At 42.7% G+C, this 27,183-nt stretch overlaps 4 protein-coding genes across 4 annotated transcripts in view; 2 read left to right on the forward strand and 2 right to left on the reverse strand.

Annotated features, from left to right (window-relative positions):
* The first annotated feature begins 170 nt into the window (after positions 1–170).
* Positions 171–4,749, forward strand: pld4 (phospholipase D family member 4). The gene is made up of 11 exons (XM_080043094.1): positions 171–263; positions 346–414; positions 528–688; positions 1,804–1,987; positions 2,079–2,199; positions 2,531–2,658; positions 2,746–2,946; positions 3,129–3,268; positions 3,613–3,778; positions 3,867–3,963; positions 4,096–4,749. Exons 2-11 carry the CDS (start codon positions 364–366, stop codon positions 4,296–4,298), a joined length of 1,452 nt encoding a protein of 483 aa, XP_079899220.1. The 5' UTR covers positions 171–263; positions 346–363; the 3' UTR covers positions 4,299–4,749.
* A 169-nt stretch (positions 4,750–4,918) lies between these two features.
* srp14 (signal recognition particle 14) lies at positions 4,919–7,381 on the forward strand. The gene is made up of 5 exons (XM_080042070.1): positions 4,919–5,012; positions 5,751–5,823; positions 5,952–6,064; positions 6,156–6,188; positions 6,375–7,381. The coding sequence occupies exons 1-5, from the start codon at positions 4,989–4,991 to the stop codon at positions 6,462–6,464; spliced, it is 333 nt and encodes a 110-aa protein (XP_079898196.1). The 5' UTR covers positions 4,919–4,988; the 3' UTR covers positions 6,465–7,381.
* Positions 7,382–7,557: 176 nt separating this feature from the next.
* On the reverse strand, positions 7,558–14,379 carry xgb (x globin; the record flags this gene model as incomplete). Its single annotated transcript, XM_080042797.1, has 5 exons — positions 7,558–7,677; positions 8,693–8,773; positions 9,008–9,128; positions 11,203–11,310; positions 14,204–14,379. 5 exons carry the CDS (start codon positions 14,377–14,379, stop codon positions 7,558–7,560), a joined length of 606 nt encoding a protein of 201 aa, XP_079898923.1.
* A 520-nt stretch (positions 14,380–14,899) lies between these two features.
* Positions 14,900–27,183, reverse strand: part of LOC307261931 (pleckstrin homology domain-containing family G member 3-like) — a 40,072-nt gene continuing 27,788 nt past the window's right edge. The window contains exons 10-19 of the mRNA XM_080042619.1: positions 26,845–27,027; positions 26,599–26,691; positions 26,209–26,295; positions 26,092–26,113; positions 25,815–25,919; positions 25,622–25,658; positions 23,995–24,358; positions 23,095–23,190; positions 16,913–18,392; positions 14,900–16,784 (exon numbers count right to left, since the gene is read on the reverse strand). Of these exons, the coding sequence (XP_079898745.1) occupies positions 16,141–16,784; positions 16,913–18,392; positions 23,095–23,190; positions 23,995–24,358; positions 25,622–25,658; positions 25,815–25,919; positions 26,092–26,113; positions 26,209–26,295; positions 26,599–26,691; positions 26,845–27,027 (3,111 nt within the window). The 3' untranslated portion in view covers positions 14,900–16,140. The remainder of the gene's footprint in view (positions 16,785–16,912; positions 18,393–23,094; positions 23,191–23,994; positions 24,359–25,621; positions 25,659–25,814; positions 25,920–26,091; positions 26,114–26,208; positions 26,296–26,598; positions 26,692–26,844; positions 27,028–27,183) is intronic.

A 27,183-nucleotide genomic window follows, 5' to 3' on the forward strand; every position in this document is an offset into this window, starting at 1 on the left:
TTCAAATAAATGTGATTAGCAAAAAAGTGTTTGTTTTTGTTTGAGTTTTTTGTCACATCGCTCACTACACTTTTAGTTTCCACTTCCTGAGCAAGTACATGTCTCAAAGCCCTGAAATGAAAGTAAAAACAGGAACTGGGGTGTGATATATGTGTACAATAGCAGAGATATCACTTCAATTGAAAGCTAGAGGGGAAGAAGGCAAGTTTGCTGTGCTGCTGCTGAAAACTTTTGTTGTAGAGAAGGATTTGCATCTGCTTCGTGTGAGTTGCTTTTTCTTTACCAACTTGTTCTGAGATTTAAAACTATTTGAGGCAATAATGTGGTCTTTCAACTTTCTAACAGGCACTTAAAAAGGAAAAAATGACCTCTTTGTATAGCAGCCTCCATGACAGCTACGTGTCAAACAAAGGGGTAGGATTACATCGGCATCGAACGTTCACAGATTACTCGCTCTGTTTTGTGCTGTGTAACACATCTGTCTTATTCTTGCACCTTTTTTCTTCTACGGGACATCCTGCTGCCAGAGGTCGACCAGCTGTGTGACTCTAGTCGTGATTCTGGTCTGTCTGACGGTCGTGGGCATCCTGCTCGCTATCGCTGTGCTGAAAAGACCACCGCCCCCTAAAGAGCATGACACACTCCCACACGAGACCTCCGGCAGCAACTCGTCTACGGACCAGTGCAGGTAATGATCCCAGTAAGGCTGTCACTGTCTGTCAACACTGGAGTGCTTTTTAAATGGACATAAGGGACGGATGAGCTGAAAAAGCTTGTCGGCTGTTGAGTTTGAAACATACTGTAGCCTAGTAGTTGAAAATGAGTAGGTTTTATCAATTGATGTGATGATCTGAGTCTTAGGGGTATTTAAAAATCTCAGTTTTTTTTGTTGGTAGGAATTTATTTTATGATCTGGTGGATTTTCAAGGTCTCTGGTTGTCTCGATGTGCCATTCAGGTTGCCTTTTAGGATTCAATATTTTGTATATGATGTTTTTTATTAATTTTATAAGCATTAATATTATCTATGGTAAATTAATTTCTCAGCCCCAAAGCACTTTACATTTCTAACCACATTCACCCTTTAACACACACACTCATACACCAATGGCAGTAGCTGCCATGCAAGGCGCGCCCTGAACCATCTGGAGCACTGTGGGGTTCAATGTCTTGCCCAGGGACACTTTTACAAGTCGTGGGGAGACTGGGGATCGATTGAACCTCCGACCCTGCACTACAGAGGACGACCTCCCTACCCACTCCGCCACTGCCACCCCTATAGTCTAAATGACACATTTTTAGGAAGGAGGTTTTAAATCTCATTGAATATTTTCTTGTTAAATAATGGTAAACAAACTTTTAAAAAGAAATTGCAACTCCTTACCTTCCCACCACATAGAACACACTCTTCCAAACATATTCAAATATAATACAAGAATTGCCAATGACATATCTATACAATAACATAGGCTACCTTAAAAAGCATCACTTAAATGACTTATAAGTTAAATTAAGAAAATAGTCCATTATTTGTCTTGTGCATTTGGGATTAAAGTAGCTTTTTTTACTATAATAGGCTAATAACAATTTTTTCATCTTAATAAGATATTTTTGGTGAATACTTGTGGTCCATATTGTAGATAATCATGTTGATGCTTTTCAGCACAGTATCTAAATGTGGTAGCCTATAACTAAACACACAGTAGGCTATCTGCATCTACCAACTTAATGATTATTCTATTCTATTTTCAGAGAATCCCTTTAGCACGTGTCTTAGTTTATCTTTTTGTTTATTATCTCTTAGTATGGCGCTAGTGGAGAGCATCCCTCAACATGTCAAATACAAAGCCAACGTAACGTTCGGGATCCCTCTGGAGATAGCCTGGAAAGAGCTCATCTCAATGGCGACGGAGCAAGTGGATGTGGCCTCTTTCTACTGGACCTTAACCGGGGAAGACATCAACGTTAACTCCTCATCCGACGCACCTGTGAGTCATCAAACTAAAACAGGGAAGAATAGACAATGGCATATATTGTGAAAAGGTAAAAAATAAAGCTGTTGGTCTTTCCTCGGTATAGGGAAGGGAGATCCTGCAACAACTTGGAGAGCTGCCATCCAGGAATGTGTCTGTCCGCTTGGTGACCAGTGTTCCCAGCGTTAGAACCAACTCCACCGATTTTAAGATGTTGAAAGAGAAAGGTTTGTAAGTATAGCCTAAACTCCCCTGTTCTACCGTCACTGCAGTAGGCTATTTATTGCACAAACTGCAAATAATGTTCTTTATGTTGCACATTTTAAATGTCTCTACTTTTCTACACCTTTTGGTTTTGCCTCACTTGTGCAGTATTCAGAATGTAGGCTATTTATTTGATATCCTATAAAAAAAAATGTTTTGCACCGTAGGCCGGAGAGATGTTTATTTTCTGTTCCTCTGTATGTCTGGCAAATATTGGAGAAATTTTGAATAAAGTTGACTTGACTTGACTATTTACTGATTTGTGATGCACTTTGCACTGTGGTTGTCTTGCAGGAGTTCAGGTGAGGAGGGTGAACTTTGGCCGCTTGACGAGGGGTGTCCTCCACAGCAAGTTCTGGGTCGTTGATAGAAAACATGTGTTTATTGGAAGTGCCAACATGGACTGGAGGGCTCTCACACAGGTGAAAACCAACAATCTACAATCAGATACAGATGCGTCATGTTAAGCCTTAATACAACACTGCCTGAGAATTCACTTTTGCCTGCAGGTGAAGGAGCTGGGAGTTGTCATCTATAACTGCTCCAGTCTGGCAGAGGACCTCCAGATGATTTTCCAGTCCTACTGGGTGATGGGACAGTCCAACAGCTCCCTGCCACAGCCCTGGCCTGCCATGTATGACACCACCATCAACCAACAGCAACCCCTGCTGGTGGAAAATGATAATGTCTCCAGCAGGATTTACCTCGCAGTGAGTGCCTTAAGGTTTTGGTTCCTTTTTACGGGAGACTGTTATTGTATTCGGTCTCTATTTATGGAGAAGAGAAGTGATGACCTGTAGAGTGTGTATTACAATTTCAGCCAGGAAAAAATAGTTTTGCGAATCAAATGTTTTAGAGGTCATCATTATTCCACGTTTGTGTTCCACCTCAGGGTTCCCCGTCATCATTCTGTCCTCCGTCGAGGACTCAGGACCTGGAGGCCATTCTCTCCATCATCTCAGACGCCCAACACTTTGTGGATGTAGCCGTCATGGAGTATTTCCCCACCACACGTTTCGAAAAGCCTCAGAGGTGACACTGATATTTTCTCTCTATCAAACTAGTCCCCTCTTTCAGCTTGATTTGATTGGATTGGTTTTATCTATTTATTTCTCGAACAATCAAAATACTGTAAAAGAAAAACAAAAATCACAGTAAACGGGATAAAACATAAATCGATCAGATTCCATCAAAGAACAAAAAAAGGATGTGTTGGATAAGGAGCCCCTACTTTACAATATCATATTAAATAAGTAGAAACTGTATAATATTATGGCTTTGTTTGATTTCAATGTTAAGTCCTATCCACAAGGTCACCTCAGAAGCTCAAATACACATGCTTCGTTTTCTTCACTTTGGGTCCTTTATTTGAGCAGATACTGGCCATTCATTGACGACGCCATCAGGACGGCCGCATTCGAGAGGAAGGTTAAGATCCGGATGTTGATCAGCTGTGGGCTGGACTCCGATCCAGCTATGCTGCCTTTCATTCAGTCTCTAGCCTCTATGGACAGCCCTCACCAGAATATCAGCATCCATATAGTAAGACACTACATGAAATATATATATCTGCTGTTAGGTAAATCATTGCCACTTCATTTACAAAAAAAAAATGTAATTCTCTTTTCAGAAACTGTACATCGTTCCTGTAGGAAACCAGTCTGATATTCCACATAGCAGAGTCAACCACAATAAATACATGGTGACCGATAAAGTAGCATACATTGGTGAGTGAACAGATTATCTTTAATGGTTGAGTTAAAATGTAAATGCTTCTGAGTTCATGTGTCCGTTTGTTGCATGTGTATTGGAATTGGTTAATCATTTGACCAGATAACGTTGGACGTTTTTCCCCTCAGGCACCTCCAATTGGTCAGGGGACTACTTTATGACCACAGCTGGAGTGGGTCTGGTGGTTTCCCAGGATGCTCCTCACCCTGTATGGAAGAGCAAAGCCCTGCAGAGCCAGCTCAGGGCGGTATTCGACAGAGACTGGCACTCTGAGTTTGCCGTGCTCCTAGCTGACCTGGGGCACCATCCGGACTGCACACTGTCAAGATGACAGACATCTTTATCAAAGTTACACAAATATGTTTTATCAAGACAGTATTTAACCCAAAGTTGCGATTTATGTTGCCGTTTTTTCTATGTCAGAAGCAGCAGAGTTGTGAGATTTTTTTAAAGATATGAATGCTAAAAACAATATATAAACAAATTCTTTAGGGGACAGTGCACTGAAAGTAAGAATATTTTTTTTATAAATTAAATTATACCAGCTATGCCATCCTCAGCTGTCATAATGTAATGCACTTGTAGCTTACAATAATGTTCAAAGAGTTATTATCAATGTTTTTATAAGATGTAGGGTGTTAAGTGCTAAGAAGATTATGTATGATTTCTGAACAGTATATATATATATTGTTTATACTGTAGTAATTAAATGTATTTCAAAATCAATTGTATTATGCCTGGCGTATGCGATTTTATTTTTTATTTTTATGCTGTGCATACAAATTTAAAAATAAAAGGAAATCTAAAATAAAAGCTGACTGACTGGAGCTCGCTGTGTGCGTTCCCCTCCCTGACAGCAGGCGACGCTGTGCTAAAGCCACCCTCCCCGTATTGAGAGTGGAGCGCGGGGCGGGGCTCCGGCTTGTAGTACGTGTGCTTCACTCTTCACTGGTGCTTCACAGCGGCTAGGTTTCGGTGGGTGAAGCTAACTGAAAGCTACAACTGAACTGCAGTCAGAATCATGGTGCTGCTAGAAAACGACTCGGTAAGAACAAAAAGAACATTTCCTGTTGGGCTTATTGATAAGAGGCTTAAAATTGACACTGTCTGCTTACGGTATTTCACTAACAGTTAGCTAATTGTTGGACCAGCTAGTCGTTAAACTGACTCATTAGCCTGCTAACGCTAGGCTGAAGCTAACCCTGGTTTGGTGTTAAGCTGCCAAATATGCTCAGTTATTGTACTTTCGAACACAATAAATATCCATAAACTGGCATTTTTAATGGGAATCATACATAAATATTTAAATAAGTCAGACTTGTTCTGCAAGTAAGCTCTCCCCAGCTATTAACGTATTATCTAAAGACAGACCAAAGCAAACATTTTGTGGCTTTATAATTGAGTATTTATCTTAAATACTAATAGACCAATATGTGCAGTCTTACCTCCTAGTTCTTATTAGGAACCCATACTCACTTGCCAGTTGGGTCACGGTTACACTTGTACACTATTATTTTTTTTTACACCACCAACCAGTTCCAAAATGGAAGTTGACGCCTCACGACAACAGTTCCAACAAAACTGAGGACAATAATTGTCATTAAAGTTGGGGGTGTCTTATTAGACTAGAGCAGTTTAAGTTAAGTGTACTTAACACACACCCAGCAGTGTCTGATATCACTCTGTAGACTCTTCATGCTGCTGAGATGAGCTGCAGCCACAAACATAATGGATCACTCAGACAGGTACGTTAAAATGTTTGTTTTTTTGCTCTGTTGTCCAGTTCCTCACAGAGCTCACACGGCTGTTCCAGAAGTGCAGAACATCTGGTAGTGTGGTCATCACGCTAAAAAAATGTAAGTTCTAGATCCTGCCTGTGTTTTGACCATTATCATTCAAGTGTTTGATCAGGACGTGAATGTGCAAGTTTCCCCTTTAAACATCTAACCAGCTGGAATGGGATGTGTTTATTTTTTTCTTCCAGATGACGGGAGGACCAAGCCTGCGCCCAGAAAGGGCCACTCGGAGTCATTTGAGCCAGTGGACAACAAATGTCTCCTCAGAGCATCGGATGGCAAGAAGAAAATTAGCACAGTGGTGAGCTTACTGTGGTTCCTATCATTTTTTTATGTTTGGTCTCATAGATCTTTTGCTTTTAATGCTGAAATCTAATTTCTTGCCTTTTCAGGTCAGCACCAAAGAAGTAATCAAGTTTCAAATGGTGGGTTGAGCTGCTTTTGTGTTGCAATTTCAGTGTTGTTTGGAAGCTATTGTTCTGGCCCATTGCATGCAGATTTACCCGGTCCCCTTGATTGATCAACTTGTCGAAAGTAATCTTGTGTTTCATATCGCCCCTGTCTTCGATGAATGAGCCGTTATAACTTGATCCTAAACCCATCTTTTCCAGGCGTACTCCAACCTCCTTAGAGCTCACATGGACGGACTTAAGAAGAAAGATAAAAAAAGCAAAAGCAAGAAAACCAAAGCCACCCAATGAGCAACAGACTCTTTTCACATACGCCTGGGTATCTAAACAGGCCTGTCCTATCTGAGGGAATGGGGAAAGGCCTCCACTTGGGTCTGTGGCCCCACCCGGCCTCAGAATCACTGTTCATCCACCCGGTGACTGCTCTGATATAATGCCATTTGCATGGTAATGTCTCATCCCCGGCTACTCGGTGCCATGGTGGGTGATCTGGAACAGCACACCTGAGGATTTGTCATACAGGACAAAGCAATTCAGCTTTATTGAATCTCCACCTTTTCAGCTGTGTCACATCTGGAGCCAAATCCACGGAGCCCAACGATTAGCTGCCTTTCATTATATTTAATTGTAAGAGTCCCTATTTATGTTACATTTACGGCTTAGCTGGGAGCTGTCCCGGTATGTGTCACAGTTATTGGATTTTTTTTCTTTTTTAATTGAGAATCATTGAAATGACTGTTGCTTGGGAAACACGGAACTTAATCATATCAGATTTGATGAATTTTAAACCATATTTTTTCTGTATTGAACTTAACCCCGATAATGGAGATAGAATTTCACTTTACGCTTTGTTTTTATTTCACCTTTTTGAAGTACAATGAATATTATTTTGCCCCCAGTTTCATACCAAGCGGTCAATCTGGCTGTATGTTAAACACAAATAAAATGTACTGTATTTAATTATAAGTGAATGAGTTACCATTTCTGAATGAATTAAATGGCACAACATCTTTTGAAATTTTTAGGTTTACTGAAAAGCCTGTTGGAGTTATGAATACAGAGACAAAAGTATCGTCTATAATTCTTATAATGCCATTTCTGTTTATCACTATCACAAGGCAAGCCAGTATATTTTGTCAAACATTTGTATCATCTCGTCATGCTCCTAAATCCTGCGGCAGAATTTAAGTTCAGTAATAAAATGCTTTGTTAAAAGTCACTGCATGTCTGTATTTTGTTTTGTCCATTAACATGAAATAGCAAAACAATGACCACGATAAACACGAGTATTGTAGAAAAGGAGACAGTAAATAATACACTATTTACATGAACACATTGCTGTGCTGTACTGGTAAAAACAGTCTTGTCAAGAGAAGTAAGCGTCTCATAGCGCCGTTTGCCTCTTGTCTGGCCGATCCTTCGGGGAGAGGGCCAGTTGGCGCTGTCGGCTGCGCTCCTCCTGGTATCCCCTCCGCATTAGACTGGTTAGGAACTGGAACATGGTCTGGATAAATCAAATGAAAAACACGTTGAGCTAGGTCAGGACCCATGTAGCTGAAGGACCAAGCTTTGAGTTATATGGGAGGGAAATTATGTTTTCTTTTGTTCGCAGATAATAGTTTTACTTTCGCTATCTGAAGGTCAAAAACAAGAAATATTCTCCATTATATTAAGTCTGATGAAAATGAAATATTTTCACTTAAATCTGGGGCTCTGAACCAATGGGTTTTATTTAAGGTGCTAAGGTTATATTGCAGTATTTCGATAGTAGCGCCTTGGGAATAATCTTTTATGAAAGCATGAACTGGAAGGATATGTGTTTTCAATCACTTTTTAAGCGTCCATGTGTCCTTTGCTTGATTTGTTTTGCCCTGGCCTTGCCTGAATCAATGTTAAAGCAGTGCAATAAGAAACGTGAGTGTCAAATAGGCTTGGACGGTTGATAAATAGTGGAACAGAGTCCTTGAGTTTGTCACGACACAGGAACAAAAAAAAGTGACTTAAACCACTAGAGGGCAGTGGAAGCTATTCATTGAAGCTGATGTACTGAATTATTACCTTCAATTTAGATCTTGTCATTTTCTTCGGGATATTTTGTTCATCCAGAAAGCTCTACATTACAACTCAATCAATATAATATGTGTTTGTTCTACACAATCACTGAGCAGCAGCAGAAATATCTGAGCATCCATTATATCCATAACACCACATAACATATTGACTTGACATGACATAACGTGATGTGACAGAGCCATGTTCCATTTTCTCCATACGCTCATGTGTACGGTTCATTGACATGTACATTTACACATCACTCAAGCCTGAGCCTGGACACAGTCACCATCACTGCTGCTGCACAACTAAGGTCCATTTCACCAGGCAGGCATTTACACTGAGTTGCACACTATAGCACACACACACACACACACACACACACACACACACACACACACACACACACACACACACACACACACACACACACACACACACACACACACACACAAACACACACTTACCTTCCAGGCCTCTTCCAGCTCTGCTGTCCACCTCTCCTTTAGGATGGGCTGCACGGCACCGATGAACTCTGCTCCGACGTACTGCAAAAAAATAATAACGCAAGATACTTAGGCTGTATTTAATGTGGGAGTATGTGTGTTTCATTTATTTTTCAGTGTCTGAGTCAATGTGTCAGTCCATTCAGCTTGCTTTGACATTAGGGGTCTCAGTATAATGGTGAGTCTGATACACAGCTATAAGAATTGGTGCCCTACCACTATGAACAAAGCAGCGTCACAAGAGCAGCACTGTTATGGGATAATCGTTGGTCTTACATTGTAGTACTCGGGTGGGGCGTTGTAATGAAAATGGCTCTTTCCCAGCTCTAGAGCCAGAACTTCCAGTCTCTCCAGCTGGTCCAGTCTGGCAACGCTTTTCTCGATAAAAGACATCACCCTGAAAGAGATACAGGGGGTAGGGGTTTCAATACACGGATCGTAGATAAGAGTGACACTATTCTGTGTCAATGGACCGTGTGTTTACATTTGCAGTTTCACAAACTCAAATGCCAAGAAAAACAAACACCATTGATAGCTGATCTATCAACCCAGCTCCCACCTGAGGCAAACCAAACGTTAGCACAACACTTAAAGGTGGAGTCAGCTATTCTGGAGAATGCTCGTTGTCAAAATCACCTTTTTGTCAAAATCAGTGAATATCTCTTCACAATCCGCCACCTGTCCGTACTGTGTGTGCACACTGAAAGAGATGGTGTTAATATACAGCCTAGGCTCTGTTAACTGGTATGTAAACATAGGGTATGTAAACAAACGGGGCCCACCTTAGCTAACAAAATACCCATTTACAGAGCCTAGGCTGTTTATTAACACTGGATCTGGTAGCAGACCGTGAGGAGATATTCACTGATTTTGTCAAAGGGCGATTTTGACAAAATGCATTCTTCAGAATCACTGACTCCAGCCTGAATACCCCCCTCGAAAACGTTGCTCTTTCACATGCACAGAACACAAAAAGATCAATTTCCTTTGTTGCTTTGGCAGGTGTGTCTGCCATCACTGCAGAGTGTCTGCGTGACAGTATTGAAGATGAATAATATGGTACAAAGTGTTCCAGTTGGTTAAGCCCCCCTCTGTCTCGGTGCCACCGTGGACATTTGTTCTAATGTCCCTGAGTGCGGCTGAAGGGCCATTTGACCTTATCACTGAGTCCGATAGCTGCTGGTTCATTTTGGGATGTGTAACACATGTTTGCCCGGGCGATGCCACGCTAGCCTCTCTGTGCCCCTAGGTCCTCAGGAGGTAATTGTCTGCTTTTGGCCTCGTGTGAAGAGGAACAAAGAGAGGCCTGGTGCACCCTGGGAAACAACAGACAAGTGGCTGTGATAGATGCTACAAGCTGTGTGTCCGTAGCAGAGTGGTTAGCAACGTTCTAATGACACCACTACCTGAGGGGTTTTGCTCTGCCACCCATCTAAAAATTTGTCTTGCTCTGTAACCGTGCCGTGTGCAACAAGGTTTTTATATATTGTGGTTACAGATCCCTAAATGAAAGGTAGAGCATGGAGAATAATAAACAAGATTCGACTGAGGTTCTATATCATTCATATGTGTAAACCTGATATGTATTGGTGCAGTACAACTCCACTAAAGTTACTTAAAAATTCATCAAAAATCCCTGGTTGACATGTTTCTTTAGTAAAAAATAAGGATGGTCACTGTATTTTATTAGTAAAATAGTTGCCCATCTGCTGTCCTTCTGCCACACATGCTCACCATACAGTGGTTCCCAATATGTGGGTATACAGGGAAAAAGTAATAGTACTACACAAGTAGTGTGAGGCTCGAAAGGAAAAATCTAACAGTGGCAATTCAACAATTCCAGGATAAATGACCCACTTTTGTGTAATTAAAAGGGACAGATGCCATCCAGTTTGAAATTAATTCAAATGAAACACATTGGGACACGACAGCTGGTTCATCTGATAGGGATTATGGCCATACATACACCATACAAACAAGGTGGTTATCACTGCACAACAGCATCAAATGTGTATCTATCCGCTGCTTACAATAGTCCTCAACAAACAAACATCTATTTGCTACAAAACTACAGTGCCCACTGCCCAGCCAGCTGTGTTAGGGACGTTACTGTAGCGTGTTAAGAAGTAATACATATTAGTGAGCTGTTATGATTAGATTACACATGTTAGATTACTGTTTTGATTACATTACAAATTAGAACTTTAAAGAGATGGACTTATACATTGTTGCTTATGGGCTTTTTAACGGATTTGTTGACCACAGAAAAATATATAATACCATCTCTGCATATTAACTGGGATGGTCATAAAAGAAGCCCCTGACTTAATGACTTGAAGCAACCAAAAAAAAGGGGGAGGGGGGTATTGGATATCAGTATCCTTCCCAGTCAATACATGCATGCTTTACCTGGGTGATTTGTCAAGATTGCGACATGTTGTGTCATGAAGTGCTGTGAGTGAGTGAGTGACCTGAGGCCATGTGCCCTGAGCTCCCGGCTGGTTCTCAACCTCTCCAGGTCCTGCACGTCTCTGAACAGGAAGAAGACGTCCTTGCACTCGGGATGGGTCTCAAACAACCTGTTACCAAGACAACGACAGACAGCACACACACGCAGCCATCCGTGAGCCCTCTGAGAGAAACACACTCGTGCAGACAAACGCTGTCATATTCATTCCCACACTGAAACAAATCCTCCCTTTTTTTTCCAGCCCCAAAACTGAGATGACATTATACCCACAGCAGTTTAGAATGTGGACAGACAAAGAATTGTATATCCCCCGTGATGACGAGTGGTGAATGTGCACATTTCAGCTCATCTACGTTAGCGGATCACAAGCTTTTCTCTCTAGAGTGTGCCTTTCTGATCTAATTTTGTTTCTTGGTGTATCTGTGTGTTTGTTAGCCAAGGACAATCCATGCCACTCATGTCCATGCCTAAACCTATCAGGTCTGGGGACAGAGCCTGGAAGTCCAATGCTAGATTTCCAAATCCTTAATCAATTTCAGTAGGTTTAAGAGGTTTAAGCATGCTGTCATTCAATCAGGAAGCCTTCCAGACTCCAGCTGAGGAAACCTGTGATTAGTCACGCTGTGGCAGAATACACAGTTGCCTCTTCTGGATGGGCGCCGAGTTGTATTGTTGTGCTCACGACTCATTGTCAATTCTGCTTCTCCTTCAGTATAGTTGTTGTCTGATGGAAAACGATGAGAGGACTAAAGGGTTGATGACAGGCATCCGAGGTTGTTGTGAGGTGAACTTGGAGAACGTGAACAATGAAGCTTTATCGTTTTAAACCGGTTGAAACATGGCCTTGAGCTGAGAGCAGCTCTGTGAAATGGCACTGCTTTGATTGCTGTACGAAATACAAGATGCAATGTCCACTTATATTCAGGTATTTAACACAGGCAACCTGAACATCACACCGAGCAGCTAGGCATTTATGATAAACGATATTTTAAAATGTGTGTGGGTGTGGCAGGTGAATCAGAAGCTTTTTTATATTTCTGTTTATTTCTGTTGTGTTTTTTTTTAGCATATCCTCCAGCACTGTGAGCGAGAGGCAAAAAGTGATGTGTTTTCCACACCTGAAAAAGACAGAGCAGGGTCCTCATGAATAAAAACATCAGCTGTCAATAGCATGTGGCCTCACTGATGGATAGACATACAGTCGATGGGTATAGGTGTTGGAAGGGTCTCTAATGGCCACTGTGAAAAGAGGAGTAGCTCTGCCATCGTTGACAATACAAAGAGGTCTATTTGGATGCTATAATATGATTGATTTTCATATGATTATGTAACCCAATAGTTTGGCTCATTACTTTCAAAATATACTTTACACCAAGGTTGACGCAGGAGCAACATGTAGAGAGCAGGTTATTTTGTCCCCATCATTTGTACCCTACCTCTTGTGGGCGTGCACACATGCAGACAAAATGTAGCACTGCATAACTCAAGGGATTTTAATTGGTTGTACTGAGAACTCATTTTTTGGCACTTTAGAGCCCACCAGTCTTTTGAGTGTCTTGTCATTTCGTATAATTATGATCGAGAGGAACATCCCCTCGTCATGGACTGAGGTCCGTTGAGTTCAGAGCGAGCACAAAGTGAAAAACTGGTTATTCCCATGTGCTGCTTTACTGTGACAAGTGTTCAGTCATCATCATGAGATACCAAGCTGATAGGCATTTGTGGTGCCCCTCAACCACAAAAAGCCTTGTGTGTGCTTCCAGGCTAACACATGGTCAATCTCTTCATCCGTCCAGGTCAAACAGAGGACACGATCATGGCATTAATTGGGCCTCCATAGCCATGTGCCTGGCAGTGGCTCTTGTGGTTCTATCAGCTTTCGTCCTGCATGTCCCGCCCACTCCGCTCTTTATCTTCATAGTCTTTAATTTGTTTGTTTTTTTTCCCTGACAAAAAAAGGTCAAAGAGGTTTTTCCCGGATGCAGGCAGTCATACTGATTGATCAAATGCACTTTTACTGATGGCTGGTGGTGCCTTCAATTGCATGGTTCTCTAGCAGACCTGGAGCTGTGTGTTTATTATGTAATGTGGTTAATATGTGATATGTAGTGATAAGAGGGGGGGGGGGGCGGAGGTCCTGCCATTCCCCAAGCTGTGGGTCAGAGGAAGGCAGGGCAGAGGCATGTGTTAGGGGTTGAGCAGTGTCACCATTGTGGATCTGGGAACCTTCTGCAGCTCTGTCTCCGGCCAGTAGATCAGAAGGTTGTGCAGAGGTTTCACTAAACCGTCTGAAAAGGTTCAACTGTTGAGTCTGGGCCATTTAAAGGTGGACTCAGCAATTCTGGAAAATGCTTCTTTTGAAAATTTGTTTTTTCAATCAGTGAATATACCCTACCTCTCCCTAGTGTGTTCGCGCTAAAAAAAACCCCACTGTTAATACACAGCCTAGGCTCTGTTAACGGCTATGTAGAAAAGGGCCCATCATAGCAACATGCATTTGCAGAGCCAATTGCTATGTATTAACATTGGATCAGCGCACACAGTAGCCTAAGCTACAAAAAGGTAAGAGGATGGTGAGGAGATATTCCCCGATTTTTACATAAAGTGATTCTGACAACAAGCATTCTCCGGAATCGCTTACTCCACTTTTAAGAGAAGAACGAGAATTGCTATTGAAATCAGAAGTTGGACCTAATTTTATTATTTTGTCAATGGTTGGTTTCATTTGGTTGCAATATTTAGACATTTGGTAACGTAACTGCTACACAACTTTTTTATTATTATTATTTAGCCTACTGGCTATGAACAGAATCCTGCCCCACATTTAACAAAATAAATAAACATTTCTAAAAAATAATCACATCCTATATCTTTACATCATCACGTACCTTTTCAATCAGCCAAACCAGTAATAGCCTAATTCCCTTTTCAATTTTGAGTTATTTTACATGCGCAACCAACACTGGACAAAAGTGCAGAAAAAAGGTTACTTTTAGGCCTACCTGACGAACATAATGATCCCAACTTTGGCTATGTCGTCCCGGATAACTTTCCATGACTCCTTGATCATTTGAATTTGATCCTCGCTTGGAGACGCAACAGCGGTAGCAGCAGCATCCTCAGTGTTCCTCGCCCCAAACTCCGCTCTCTCTGCCAGACCTGATATTGCGCAGCCCATTCTTCATATAAAAACAAAAAAAGAAAGAAAAACAATAGACTTAATAGACGATGTTTCGGAGACAACCAGAAATTTGGAAAAAACTTTGAGTTGATTGACTTTGTGCCAGAGGGAATCTGATGTTGCGTGCATCTGGCTTAAGTGCGCGACTCCGTTTGCGTCTTGAACCACACTCCTCTCTGGTCTGTATCACGAATTGCAGTGTCAAGTTGGTAAACAGACAGACAGGATGCAAGTTATGCATGTTTGGTTCAAAATAAACACCCTCGTTTGGTGCGCACATATTAGAGGGAGCACTGAGCAGTAGTTGGGCTTTTATGTTGAAGGACGGCCCTGTTGGCTTCCGGTTGAATTGACACAGCTTCTAAAAGGGAAAGATGAATCTGCGCTCGCTCCATATGGGCGCATCATGACGCACAATGTCATTTTAAATAAGCTGTAAGACATATGAATAAAGACACACACACACACGTAAAGATAAAAATCATATTTATAAGCAATTTAATAAAATTAGTGAAGAATACCAAGCTGATCAATCAATGTTACGTTTTTTTAAGGGTCCATGTTTTCCAGACCTCAAAACAGAATGTTAGTTAATTTGATATATATTTTCTCAAATTGAATAGATAAACCAACAATGAATTTGTGCTCCGAGCATGTCATTTTATCATGTATCTTATGCTAGATACTACTGTGTCTTCTGTTTCTTCTTTTCATTCCACCATACACAATCATGTCCACAAGACACATTCCTTCCACATGATCTGCACAGGACCCTGTCATAAAATAGTCCTCGACTCTCTTTTAATCTTCAGTCTAAAAACAGAAAGACTATCTCAGGCTTATATAAATATGGAATCATTCTTCACAGATGGAACAAGATGACAAAACAGATGGATAAACTGGATTCAAAGTGCATGTGAGGCTAAAGAAGCTAGGGACCCATGGGGACACTTACCATTTCAGATTTTATTGAAAATATTGGAAACTTCAAGTATGAAACAATATATTTTTTCTGGAATGGATAAGTAAAAAGGGCTTGCTACTGGTCAGTATTTACACGAGGCCAATGTTTCCCAAATATACAGGTTCATAAATAATATCAAAAGAAAAATATACAACCTGTTGAGAAAAATAAAGCTCCAGTGATACAGTGTGTGAAAAGGTTTTTTCTAGAAGCAGCTACAGTGGACGTGGACCAGGTATTACTGCTGTGACCACATGCATTTAAAAGGTCGACAAATGTTTAAAAGGAAACACTCTTTGGTGTACGCTCAGAGACTCAATTCGCCAGTGAGACTTTAGCTATTTTTTGCTTCCTTCCCCCTGAAACCCCAGTTAACAGTTTACCTAGTTAAATGATAACTGTGATTATAACAATAATCACTAAATAGATGCATAAAAACTTGATCCTCTTTGGTAAAAACATGGGACTATTTACATTTCTTTTTTTTTACATTAATTTGTGTTGTGCAGTGCAGAAAAATACCCAATGTACAAAATATTGCAATACACTTTTTAAAAAGAAAACAAGCTCTCCCCTCGTGACCAGTGACCAATAATATCCCTTTTTATGTTTCACCGGTGCCAACGCCTTCACTGTGTCCCCTGTAATTAAAACTATGTGCACACAACCACTTGCACCATTTTTGGGTGAAAAACAGAAACAAGAGACATTGAGGAGCATCTGGTTACTGGCAGACAATGTTTCCATGCAATAGTCCCTGACGATTAAAAAAAATTGTACATAATTCACATAGTTCACAAGTTCGTGCCTAAGCTCTGGAACTTCTCCCGTAAGCTTTTCACTACATTACTTTCTGTCATCTTCCCTGAACTCAGGGCATTAGACTGAGTGTCCCCATCTTTGCTGGTTTCTCTAGTTATCAGAGGACCCTGGCCGGCCATGTGGCAGGTCCTCACGGGTTCCTGAAGGTTCTGTACCTCATGGAGGGGCAGAGACCCGAGCATGTGGTCCAGGGAGCTCCACCTGCACAGTGGGGGCTGTGGGCGGGGCCAGTCCTCTACCACAGGACCCCCTCCCTGGGTTACAGTTTCAGACTGAGTCCTGGGACAGTCCGGCAGAGCTTTGTCGAGGTCCGAGGAGCTTTTGTACTTGTGCGTGCAGCCTTTACTCCTGTTTGTAATGTACTCCAGCAAACCGTTGGGCACCGTGTAGCTGCGGGTCACCTTGGAGGAGTGGGGGTTCTTTGTGTATTTGCCACGCAGCTCCTGTACGTCAGGCCAGTGGAAGGTCTCTGACTGGGGGCTTTGCGGGCAGGTGACTGCTGGGCTCTGGGAGCTGCTGGCTCCCGAGCTGGGGGTCTGCAGTGGACTTGGAGAGAGCTCCTCATGGATGACCGCCTGATCGCAAGTGTTCAAGGGCAACCTCAGGTTTGGTTTACCTGCATACATAAACGAAAAACAGAAACAGAAAAAAAACATGCTTTTGAGTTTTCTCCATTCATGAGCTTGATGAGAAGGTAGGTGAATGCAAAAGAATCAACACAGCAATCATCTGCGTCCTATTTACCCTTTTTTGTCAATTGCATCTTCTCCTCGACGACAGCAGGCATGTTCCTGAAGCTCGGTGGATTTGCTGAGTCTCGGTTCCTCTGCCTGATCATCGGTCTGTTATTTTTGATTCGCTGACTGTACTGACGGGCCAGCTGGAACACCTTGTTTCTCATCTTTCCCATGTCTTGCAGGATGTGGTCTTCGTCTATACTTGTGCGGAAGCTTATGATCTTGGGTAGGTGGCTTTGGTTGAAGTGGCTCTTTTCTTCAGACGGGGGGGTCCTGCGTGTCTGACAGTCCTCACAGGATCCCGGCCCGTCCACTGCTGCTAAGGGTCTGGTTGGTGATGAAATGGAGGAGCCATCGGAGGCAGCGCTTATGTCAGACTCTTCTAAAATCGTCGGTGGTTGGTCACCATTTTTAAAAACTGAAGTGTGTGAGCTCATATCCTTTGTTAATTCTAATCTCGAGTCATTAAGTTGGTCCTCTGGGCTCTGCTGGACTATCAGGCTGTCCTCCTCCGATTCCAATTCCATATCTTGCCAAACCTGGACCATGTCCGAGGCGGGTATGAACTCTTCTTCTGTGAGAGAGGCATCTGTGTTGCTCTGAGATCTAGCCTTGGCCTCCACTGTTCTCTGCGCTTCAGTTTTTTGACGTGTTTCAGCGTTTCGACTGAAGCTGGGAAGGTCAAACACGGACCAGGAGGTGGGGCGGTTCCGAGTGGGGCCTTTCCTTTGGGCTGGGGCGGCCTCCTCCTGGGGAACGCTGTTGAGCTGACGGCTCAGGTGCTGGACCAGACCTGCTGGGATGTAGGAGAGACTTTCCCTGCGCTTGATGCTAAAGTTAACATCTTGGTTCTCTGCCCGCTCGTAGTATCTTCTGATCTTGTGGATGAGGATGCGATCTTGTTTGGAGAGAGTGGACCTGCGTTCCCCTTCGAGGAGGGCGTTCAGCGTGGGTTCGTTTGCGAGCGTTGACGGATAACCCCCCGAGGTCACGTGGGGCTCTGGGAGGGAGCTGGCTAACAACTGGGACTGTTGTTGTTCCTCCAGGTCCATGCAAGCGGAGGGGCTTTTGAAGACGTCGTTTTCTGTGGAGGGTGAGGGACAGGCGAGGGAACCCAAGTCCTCTGAAACCAGACTGCTCCGTCTGGACAGGCTGCTGCTGATGAAGCGCTCAGCTATCACGCTGGCCTGGTCCAATACAGAGGAAGGCAGGATGCTTTTGTTGTCTAAAAGCATCTCCTCTTCCTCCTCCGAGAGCTCCCCGTTGGTGAGGACACTGGTCTCCTCCACATGGAGACCGGAGGAATCGCTCTCTCCTTCGTCCTCCTCTGCCGTTTCTCTGGAGGTATCCTGAGATTCAGGTGTGTCGGCTTCTTGTTGAAGAGGGGAGACAGGAGACTCGGGCCGTTGGGAGAGACACACCTCCAGCTGATCGCTCTGCTTTGCTCGGGGGACACAGTTTAGAAGGCACAGCTCCTCAACGTTGACCTGAAACATGATAGGAGAGTGTTTGTAAAGTGGGATGTAATGAGTAATAGAGACATTGTAATGGCAAGCACTGTCCTCTGATTCCCCATTAACTTAAAAGGTGGAGTAAGCCATTCTGGAGAAATGTTTGTGGTCAAAATCACTTTGTCAAAATGAGTGAGTATTGGGGCGCTCATGGCGCAGTGGGTGAATATCTCCTTGAGATCCCCTACCTGTACGTAGTGTACCTACTGAAAAAAGTCCCGAGGTCATACACAGCCTAGGCTATGTAACCGGGCATGTTGCTAGCTATGGTGGGCCCCCTTTGTTTACATACCAGTTAACAGAGTCTAGGCTGTGTATCAACACCCGATTTCCAGTGAAGACACAGTATGGACAAGGCAAGGCAAGGCAAGGCAAGTTTATTTATATAGCACAATTCAGACACAAGGCCACTCAAAGTGCTTTACAGGGACAAGATTAGAATACATAAAACACATTATAAAACATTTAAAAGCGAATAAAAGAAGCAAATAAAATGAAAATTGCAGGTTAAAATGGAAACAAAAAAGTCTTCAGACTCGATTTAAAAGAACTGAGAGTTGCAGCAGACCTCAAGTTCTCTGGGAGTTTGTTCCAGATTTTTGGTGCATAATAACTAAAAGCTGCTTCTCCTTGTTTAGTCCTAACTCTAGGGACTGTAAGTAGACCTGTCCCAGACGACCTAAGGGCTCTGGACGGTTCATAACGTATCAGCATATCAGTAATGTATTTTGGCCCTAAACCATTTAGTGCTTTATAAACCAACACCAGTATTTTGAAATCAATTATTTGAGTGACTGGAAGCCAGTGTAAAGACCTCAGAACTGGGGTAAAGTGATCTACTTTTTTTGGTCCTAGTGAGGACTCGAGCAGCAGCGTTCTGAATTAGCTGAATCTGTCTGATAGATTTTTTTGGAAGGCCTGCAAGGACACTGTTACAGTAGTCAAGTATACTAAAGATAAATGCATGGACAAGTTTTTCTAAATCTTGCTGAGACATAAGCCCTTTAATTCTTGATATGTTTTTTGCGTGCCACCCATGCATGTGTATGGGTACGTGTCCCAGCAGATTTTTGAAATCTGAATAAAAAAATTTAAGTTTGTAGTTAGCAAGTGTAACATGTTCTTAGGGCAGAATTTCATAAATAAAGGTTTATTTTTTTAGCAAGATATTTGGTCAAAAGCTAGTTGTCATCCGTCCCTCTGTCCAGTTGTTAGGCATCTGGCTGCTAGCAAGTTATGTTGTCTTGCTAATTTTACTATTCATCTGAACTGAAATAAATATTGACTTTTTCCTTTATTATCTTCGCCAGAATGCACCAGAATGCTTAGATTACATGTTAAAAACACAAAAAAAATCTTCTAGGGGGGATGCCCCCAGACCCTCCTTCAGGGGTTTAGTTTTCTGACAACTGATTTGGGCATTTGGGATTATAAATCATCTTTGAATTGGTTGTACAGCATATCACATGCTATTCATTCTGGGGTGCGATGGCCACCCCACTCTAGCTCTGTGGCCCACCTTGGCCACCCCCAGTCAAAATTTCCTGGAATCGCCACTGAGACACACACAACTCCGCGTTCAGGCTGCACAGCACATTAATCGCAGGTAGCATTTTGAGCTAAATCTGGCCACTTTCCAAATCCAAGACTCAATAGTTGAAACATTCTCTGAACTGGGTTGTCAGACAGAAGTGTTTCCCATTGATCATAGACTTTGTTTTGTGAAGCTTTTTCACAACAGGTATACCTATTGTAGAATTTATTCTGTGTATGTTCTATTTAGGCTACTATTTTCTTCTCTTCTAAGGAGATTTAAAAAAAAAACATTTCCTCAGCGTCTCATTAATACAATCTCATAATTAGCTTTTAAAGTGCACCAGAATTTAACGTTAAAATATAAGAAATTTCCGGACCCCAACCCTAAACCCAATGTTCAACTCAAAGGTGCGCCACTGGCCTAGCCCTTGTGATAATAACAATAATAGATTATCTATCTATCTATCTATCTATCTATCTATCTATCTATCAATCTATCAATCTATCTATCTATCTATCTATCTATCTATCTATCTATCTATGGTGGTGTGTGTGTGTGTGTGTGTGGGGGGGGGGGGGGGGGGGGAGGGGGGGGTTGTCAGGGTCGGTGGGGGGGCCCAACTGCAATGACCCAGCTTTGGGGGGGACCAGCTTGCAGAAGGTTGAGAACCCCTGGCCTAGAGGAAAGGTGGCCGACCAGTAACCGTGAGGTCGCTGGTTCGATCCCCGGCACCGGACAGGAGGGTGTTAGTTGTAAAACTAGCAGAGGCTGGTATTACGTCTACGGTGCCCACCATCTCTACCATTGTGTCCTTGAGCAAGACACTTAACCCCAAACTGCTCCAGGGGCGATGTACTGCGGCTGACCCTGTGCTCTGACCCCCTCCGAAGTGTGGTAACTTGAGAGGGGATATGCGAAAAAGACAAATTTCAATGTAACCAACCATTGACTAATAAAGTAACTTAACTTAACTTAACTGTCTGTGTTTAAATGGATGTCATTGAGGACCTTAACCAGAGCAGTCTCAGTGCTGTGGTGTTGTCGAAATCCTGACAGGTAGCAGTTCATGAGATATTCACTGATTTTGACAACAAGTGTTCCAGAATCGCTGACTCCACCTTTAAAGCTATACTGTACGATCTGAGAGAGCTAGCATGATTTGAAATTAGCTTGTCCTCGGAGTTCCGTTTAACTCCTCCCTCTCCCCTCGGGACTCCCTCCCCCACCCCTCGACACACAGCCGTGCACGAGCGCTGCTGGCTGCACTTCCCAATTGCACTGTTTACCAGTGATTGTTAACATTTAACTCACACACACAAACACTCACACATAGGCTACATGCAGAAAAGGCCCCAAAGTTTATAGGTTACAGTGTTGTTATTTCTTATAGAGTGTTGAGATGAGTTTTGTTCAGTGTGGATGACAGTAGCCTATAGCTGTCAGTTAGTGGCCGTGACGTCAGTCGGCCGGAGGGTCTGTCTAGTAAGTTCCTTTTCTCTTCTCTCTCGGTCAGGTGTGTGAGCGCGCATGTTGCCGCAGTAGTCGACACAGTTGAAACGTGTTTATGTGAATCACCCGTGTGTGAGTAAGTACATGCAGTCCCGATCGCTGTTATAAGTTGTAAACAGTTTATGGATGTTATTGATGGCCGCGATTCGCAGGTGGCAACAGCTGTTCTAACGTCTCCTCACGAGCGGAATGTAAGCCTGTGTCTCTTTTCCTGCGATCTATGCTGCTGTGCCTGTGAAATAAGGAAAATAAAGAGCGGAAAAACCATACTCCTCTTCTCATGCTTATAGTCTGACGTTTTTGGCCTTAAGTGGTGTTCTGGCCGACACCTCTGAAGTGAAACCAGTGATAAGCAGATCAGCGCGGTACCGGTAGGCGACATCCACCAGTTTCCTCCGCTACACTAGGCTACATGATGAAAGATACAGAGCAGTAGCCTACTTAAAAATATAGCCTACTATTTAATCTTTGGGTTTTGGGGAAAGTAGCAAGTCTTGTCAAGTCAAAAGGCTCAAGTCACGAGTCATTGATGTTAAAGTCCAAGTCAAGTTGCAAGTCTCTTTACATTTTGTCAAGTCGAGTCTCAAGTCATCAAATTCATGACTCGAGTCTGACTCGAGTCCAAGTCATGTGACTCGAGTCCACACCTCTGGTAACTTCTGTGTAGGTTCCATTGTGTAAGCTTGTTATGCTACTTCCACTAGGTCTAGTCCACTGCCAGGTAGCCTACTACGATATGGCACGAACGCTTTCTCTGCCCTCCGTGAACGCGCTCAGGCTAGCACACAGAGGGGAGAGAACGCGCAGGATTGTGATTGGTTCTTTAGATACGGGTCCATCGTCTCCGATTGGTCAGCATTTTAACAGGTTTATAGAAGGTACAGAATTTGGGGGTTTTTCGTTTCTTTTTCATTGCCCATAAGTCATTTATTGCTGTTGGGGTGTAAAAAGCACTTTTCACAACATATTAAAAAGTGCATATTGCAGATAATCTCCTATGATGCCTTTAATGGACGTTTTTAAAGTCAACTAGTAAATAAAATCGAATACAGATCTTTAGATACATGTATTTGATCTTATGAGGCCCACTTTAGCTTGATTACACTGACCCATCCAGGTATTGCCTGCTCTCTCTCTCTGGAGGACAGAAAGTGCAGCTTGGAGCTGTGTGGTGGAGATAAGCTTTGGAAGGAAAAACAACCTGCACTCTGCTCAGATGCGGGAGCTGTTCTGCTAAGTGACCACGAGAATGGGGAAATAGCTACAGCTTCCCAGTGGGAGAGCTGACCACAGGACAGCAGTCTCCGTGTGGCATGATCATTTCAGGCATGATTCAAATAATATTCTGTGCTAATGGCAAAGTGCACTTATTGGGTTTGAAAACTACTTTAAAGTCTAATGTAGCGTTGAATAAGCTTGTTCTCATTTACAGATAGACGATACAATCACAGCAAATACAGTAGGAGTGTGTCATTCAAAATATACAATGGTTAGAAAATAGGCTAACAAACTAAGCCATATGAATGAGGATAGATAGGCATTATTTGACACAATGAATACATCTCATGTGGCCTCAGAGGCCCGTGGAAATGAGTGGATGTGTGCATATCTAAACAAGGCTTTATTAAGTACCTTTGCGATGGCCGTTTCCTTCACAGCAACATCCACATGTTGTACCTCCTCTCCTGGGGAAGTTTTCTGTTCAGTCGTATCTGTGTTCTGATCATCCTGAAATAGCCAAACATGGCATTGAGCAGATAAGCAAAATCCCTGGGCACTTAATGTGCTGAAAAACAACCACAATTGTTGAATTGAAAATATTTCTATTTAAATGAACAGTATTATTTTACATTCAGATCGAATACTAGTACAACAATGAACATTTACAAAGACTTTGTAATAATGAAAATTCAAAGGGGAAATATGATTAGGAAATATGCTCTTCAAAGGGGAAAGCTCTTGCTATTATAATGATAATTTAGATAAATGGATGCATTAACCTTTGAAGTCAATCAGCATTTAGCAGGGCACATTAAACCACTGGTGCTAATGCAAATGCAACATGGAATCAACAGCATATAATAAGCTTCAACATCAATCAGGTCAGGGGAAGAAAAACAATGATGAAACAGTGCACTGCATGGATGAGGAAAATGTACAATCAGATTGGATTGAAGGCAGTACATGCACAATGGGATGACCTTTATCTCCAAAAGAAATAAACAATGCAAGCAAAGACATGCACCAAGTCTTTAGCTTTCACCCATATACGTTTTTAGAGTTCCATGGTTAGCAGTTTGGGAGGACTTGAGTCCATGCAATTCAGTGGCATGAATTCAAGCTGATGCATTCACAGTACAAATGATAGCAGGTGTTAGTCGGTTCAGTTTATGAAAAAAATAAATAAATATATATTAAAGAGGAAGAAGGGACGAGAGCCCGCGTGGGAGAATGAGTGGCAGAGATGATCGGTGAACCAGTGGAATGGAGCAGGAAATGGGAAAAGCCGTGGGCGGCAGAAAAAACCCTCACCGTTGTGAAGTGAGTGGAAAGCAAAGCTCTGGCTCTATAGTGCCAGCAGGAGATGGCGGCCAGCACTGAGCTGGCAAAGTCGGCTACCTGGTCATCTCCCATCAGTAAATCTTCCTGGTAACTGTCCCCCTCCTCCTCCATCTCCTCTGCCTTCTCCAGCTCCAGCCCCCCCTTGCTGGGTGAAGAGCCCACTTTGGGGTCACTTAGCTGCTCCAGAGAGTTCCTGCTGGGAACTAGATCCTCCACACAAGGCCTCTCAGCCTGGGGCTCGCCTAGACTGGAGGCCAGCGTACTGACACTAGAGGCCGGCTGAAGGGAGCACCTCTCCCCCAGAAGGGCACCCTCACTGTCTGCATGCTGTAGCGTGAAGTCATACACATGGTGGTTTGTTATTGCAAGGCCAGTGCTAGGAGCCATGTTGTGATTACAAAAGGCTGTAGATGGGGATGGAATCATTGTAAAGCCGCTTTAAGCTTTGGGTGAGATATGATTTTCTTTTTTGTAATTCAGGGCAGGCAAGGCATGTCCTGTGAAGATTAGGTTTGCACTTTCATTTATTGAGTTTGAGTTATTTTACAAATTAGACTTAAAAGTTTGAACTGCTGAGTCAAACCATATCTCCCCACTGCACTCTGACTGAAAAAACTGTTTGGATACAACAGAATGAAAAAGCTTATCAAGGTTTAATAGAAGACCACATTTGGACTTACCTTTAGAACAGCTGCACGGAGAACCAAGATAAAAGAGGAGGAGGGGGAGGAGAGAAACAGAAGGGAATGTCAATAACTCTGGGAGAAAGCATGCTCAAGTAAAACATTCCATCATAAATCCAGAAAATAACCTGAATCCCACGTGCCTCTTGTACAGTTATGGTCACAACTATAATGTAGAGGGCACAAGCGCCACAAGCAGAGAGCGAGGGAGTCCGTAGTTATTGTGACCCAGACATAAAGGAGGCCTTGTGATTAGATAAATACCAATTAGAAACATCTTCCTCTCAGAGGCTCAACTTGGACATGATGCAATTAGCCAGGATGTGATGACCTACTCCCTCACTGAGATGGGAAGGTAGACATGAAAATTGCTTCTTCATTACGTTGCCTCAAAACATTGATCTGTACTGGGAGCAAAGCGAACTGGGGAGAAGAAGACAGAGGGTTGTTTCCCCCTTTCATAACAGCCAATTAGAAATGAGAGCAGGAAGACGCTCAGATCTGAAGGCAGGGAATGAATTTGACTATTGAAAAGAGCTTGGTTATGACAGAGCCTTTGACCGATGTGGCATATAATTAACTTCATTATGGGTGAGGCTGGTGGAGTGAGAGAGAGAGAGAGAGTGTGTGTGTGTGTGTGTGTGTGTGTGTGTGTGTGTGTGTGTGTGTGTGTGTGTGTGTCTTTTGATAGTTTTTTTCAGGTGTCTTTGAGGGAGAACAAAAGGCAGTGGAGATGTGGACGGACACAAAATGTTGGACGGACACAAAATAACCTTGGTAGGTGGGCTGTGGGGTTTGTGGACGTCTGAATAGCACCCACAATGGGGCTCAAACTGACTCACTGGTAATGAATGGGCAAATGAAATGTAATGTAATGAATATACAATGACATCAACAAATCCCTCATAATGTACCAACCTTTTGTGCTCCTCATGATTTGTTTTGCAGGCTCTACAAAGACAAATACATAAATAATGAAAAATGTAGAACTCACCAATGGTGTACGACGTGACCATTAATCACCAGCAATGCTATTCTATAAAATATTACAAATGTAAACATATTCAAAGTAGACAAACGTCGATAGATGGAGTAGAGGTCTTTAACCTGATCTCCTTCTCTCGTTTAGCCCCGCACGATAAAAGTCATCCTCTTTCCCACAGGAATCTGCTTTCTTCAGCCTCTCGGGACTGTAGTGGTACTTCCCTGGATCTGAGTTGTAGAAAGACACGCCATTACACGGTTACAAAAAACTATTTTCCACACATAGATAGATTTAAGTTGTGGGCTAAATTAACCAGCATTCTCTTTTGTGAGCAGCATCAAAACAGTTGAATACGTCCCAGCCAGGCGTACCAAAAGTGACTTTATTTGTAACACTTACGGTTAGAATTGTCCAGGACGGCCTTTAAAATGAACAAAAAGACATGATGTTTTAATATATGGCGAAATTTTTAATAGCCGATAAAAAAGACTGTATGACGGATCGTGTCATTTTTACCTTCTGTGGAACGATGGCGATGTGGTTCTCAAGAATGAGCCTCTTAATGTGATGGGCCCAAAGACACTTCTCTTCTACTGACTTGGCCTGCAACAACAAACACTTGTCAATTAGAAAGAGTCACTGTTGTGAATAAAGAGACACCAGCTACTGGCATGCATACAGAATAGAGACAGACATCCAGTGTAGAATTATAAGAAGAAAAAAATCAAGCATCATTCCTGTAATTTTTTTTGTTGAAAATATGCATGTACAGAGTAAAATATGTACCTCATCAAACATTACTCTACCCCCTTTGTGATTCCTTCCCCCCTGAACAACTGCTTCAAATGCAATACTCTGCTTTATCTGCGGTGGGAAAAATGTTAACAGCCACTGGAGTCAATTTACCTGCACTGTATGGGGTTGCTTTGGATGCTTGAAATGGATGACACTGAAGAGCAGGGGATCCTTGCCACTGTCAAGTAGCATTAGGGTGGAGCACTGCAACCACAAAGAATGTAGTGATGTAGGTGAGGCTTCCCCCCAAACTGAGTTCCAATTAGCTACCTTATTAAAAACATGTCTTTATGATATATATTCTGTGCAATTAAACAGAAAACATGATCTTATTCAGTTTTCTGTTTGAAACCCTACCGAGATGTGGATCTTGTAGACGTAGTGTTCCCCCCTTTTCTTGGTAATGAGCAGCATCCTTTGGAAGAGGAAGAGTGTCCGCGTGTTCTTGGCCCGCAGGACATGAAAGGTGCCCTCCAGCACCAGCTCTCCATAGGTGGTCAGGTCAGGACCCTTCCAGTTGATCAGAAGAGACTGGATCTCCTAAAGATGAAAATATGAAAGCACGCACACCCCCAAGCACACACTGTCAGCTGTGTTTCTTCAGTGTGAAAGGAAAATGAATGCTAACCGGGTGTCAGCTTTTATTCGCAATCCTTATAAAAACACATGTACAGGCAGGCTCCAGCCCTCACTTGA

This window comes from Ammodytes marinus, assembly GCF_949987685.1.
Source record: "Ammodytes marinus genome assembly, chromosome: 15".
Taxonomy (NCBI): Eukaryota; Metazoa; Chordata; class Actinopteri; order Uranoscopiformes; family Ammodytidae; genus Ammodytes; species Ammodytes marinus.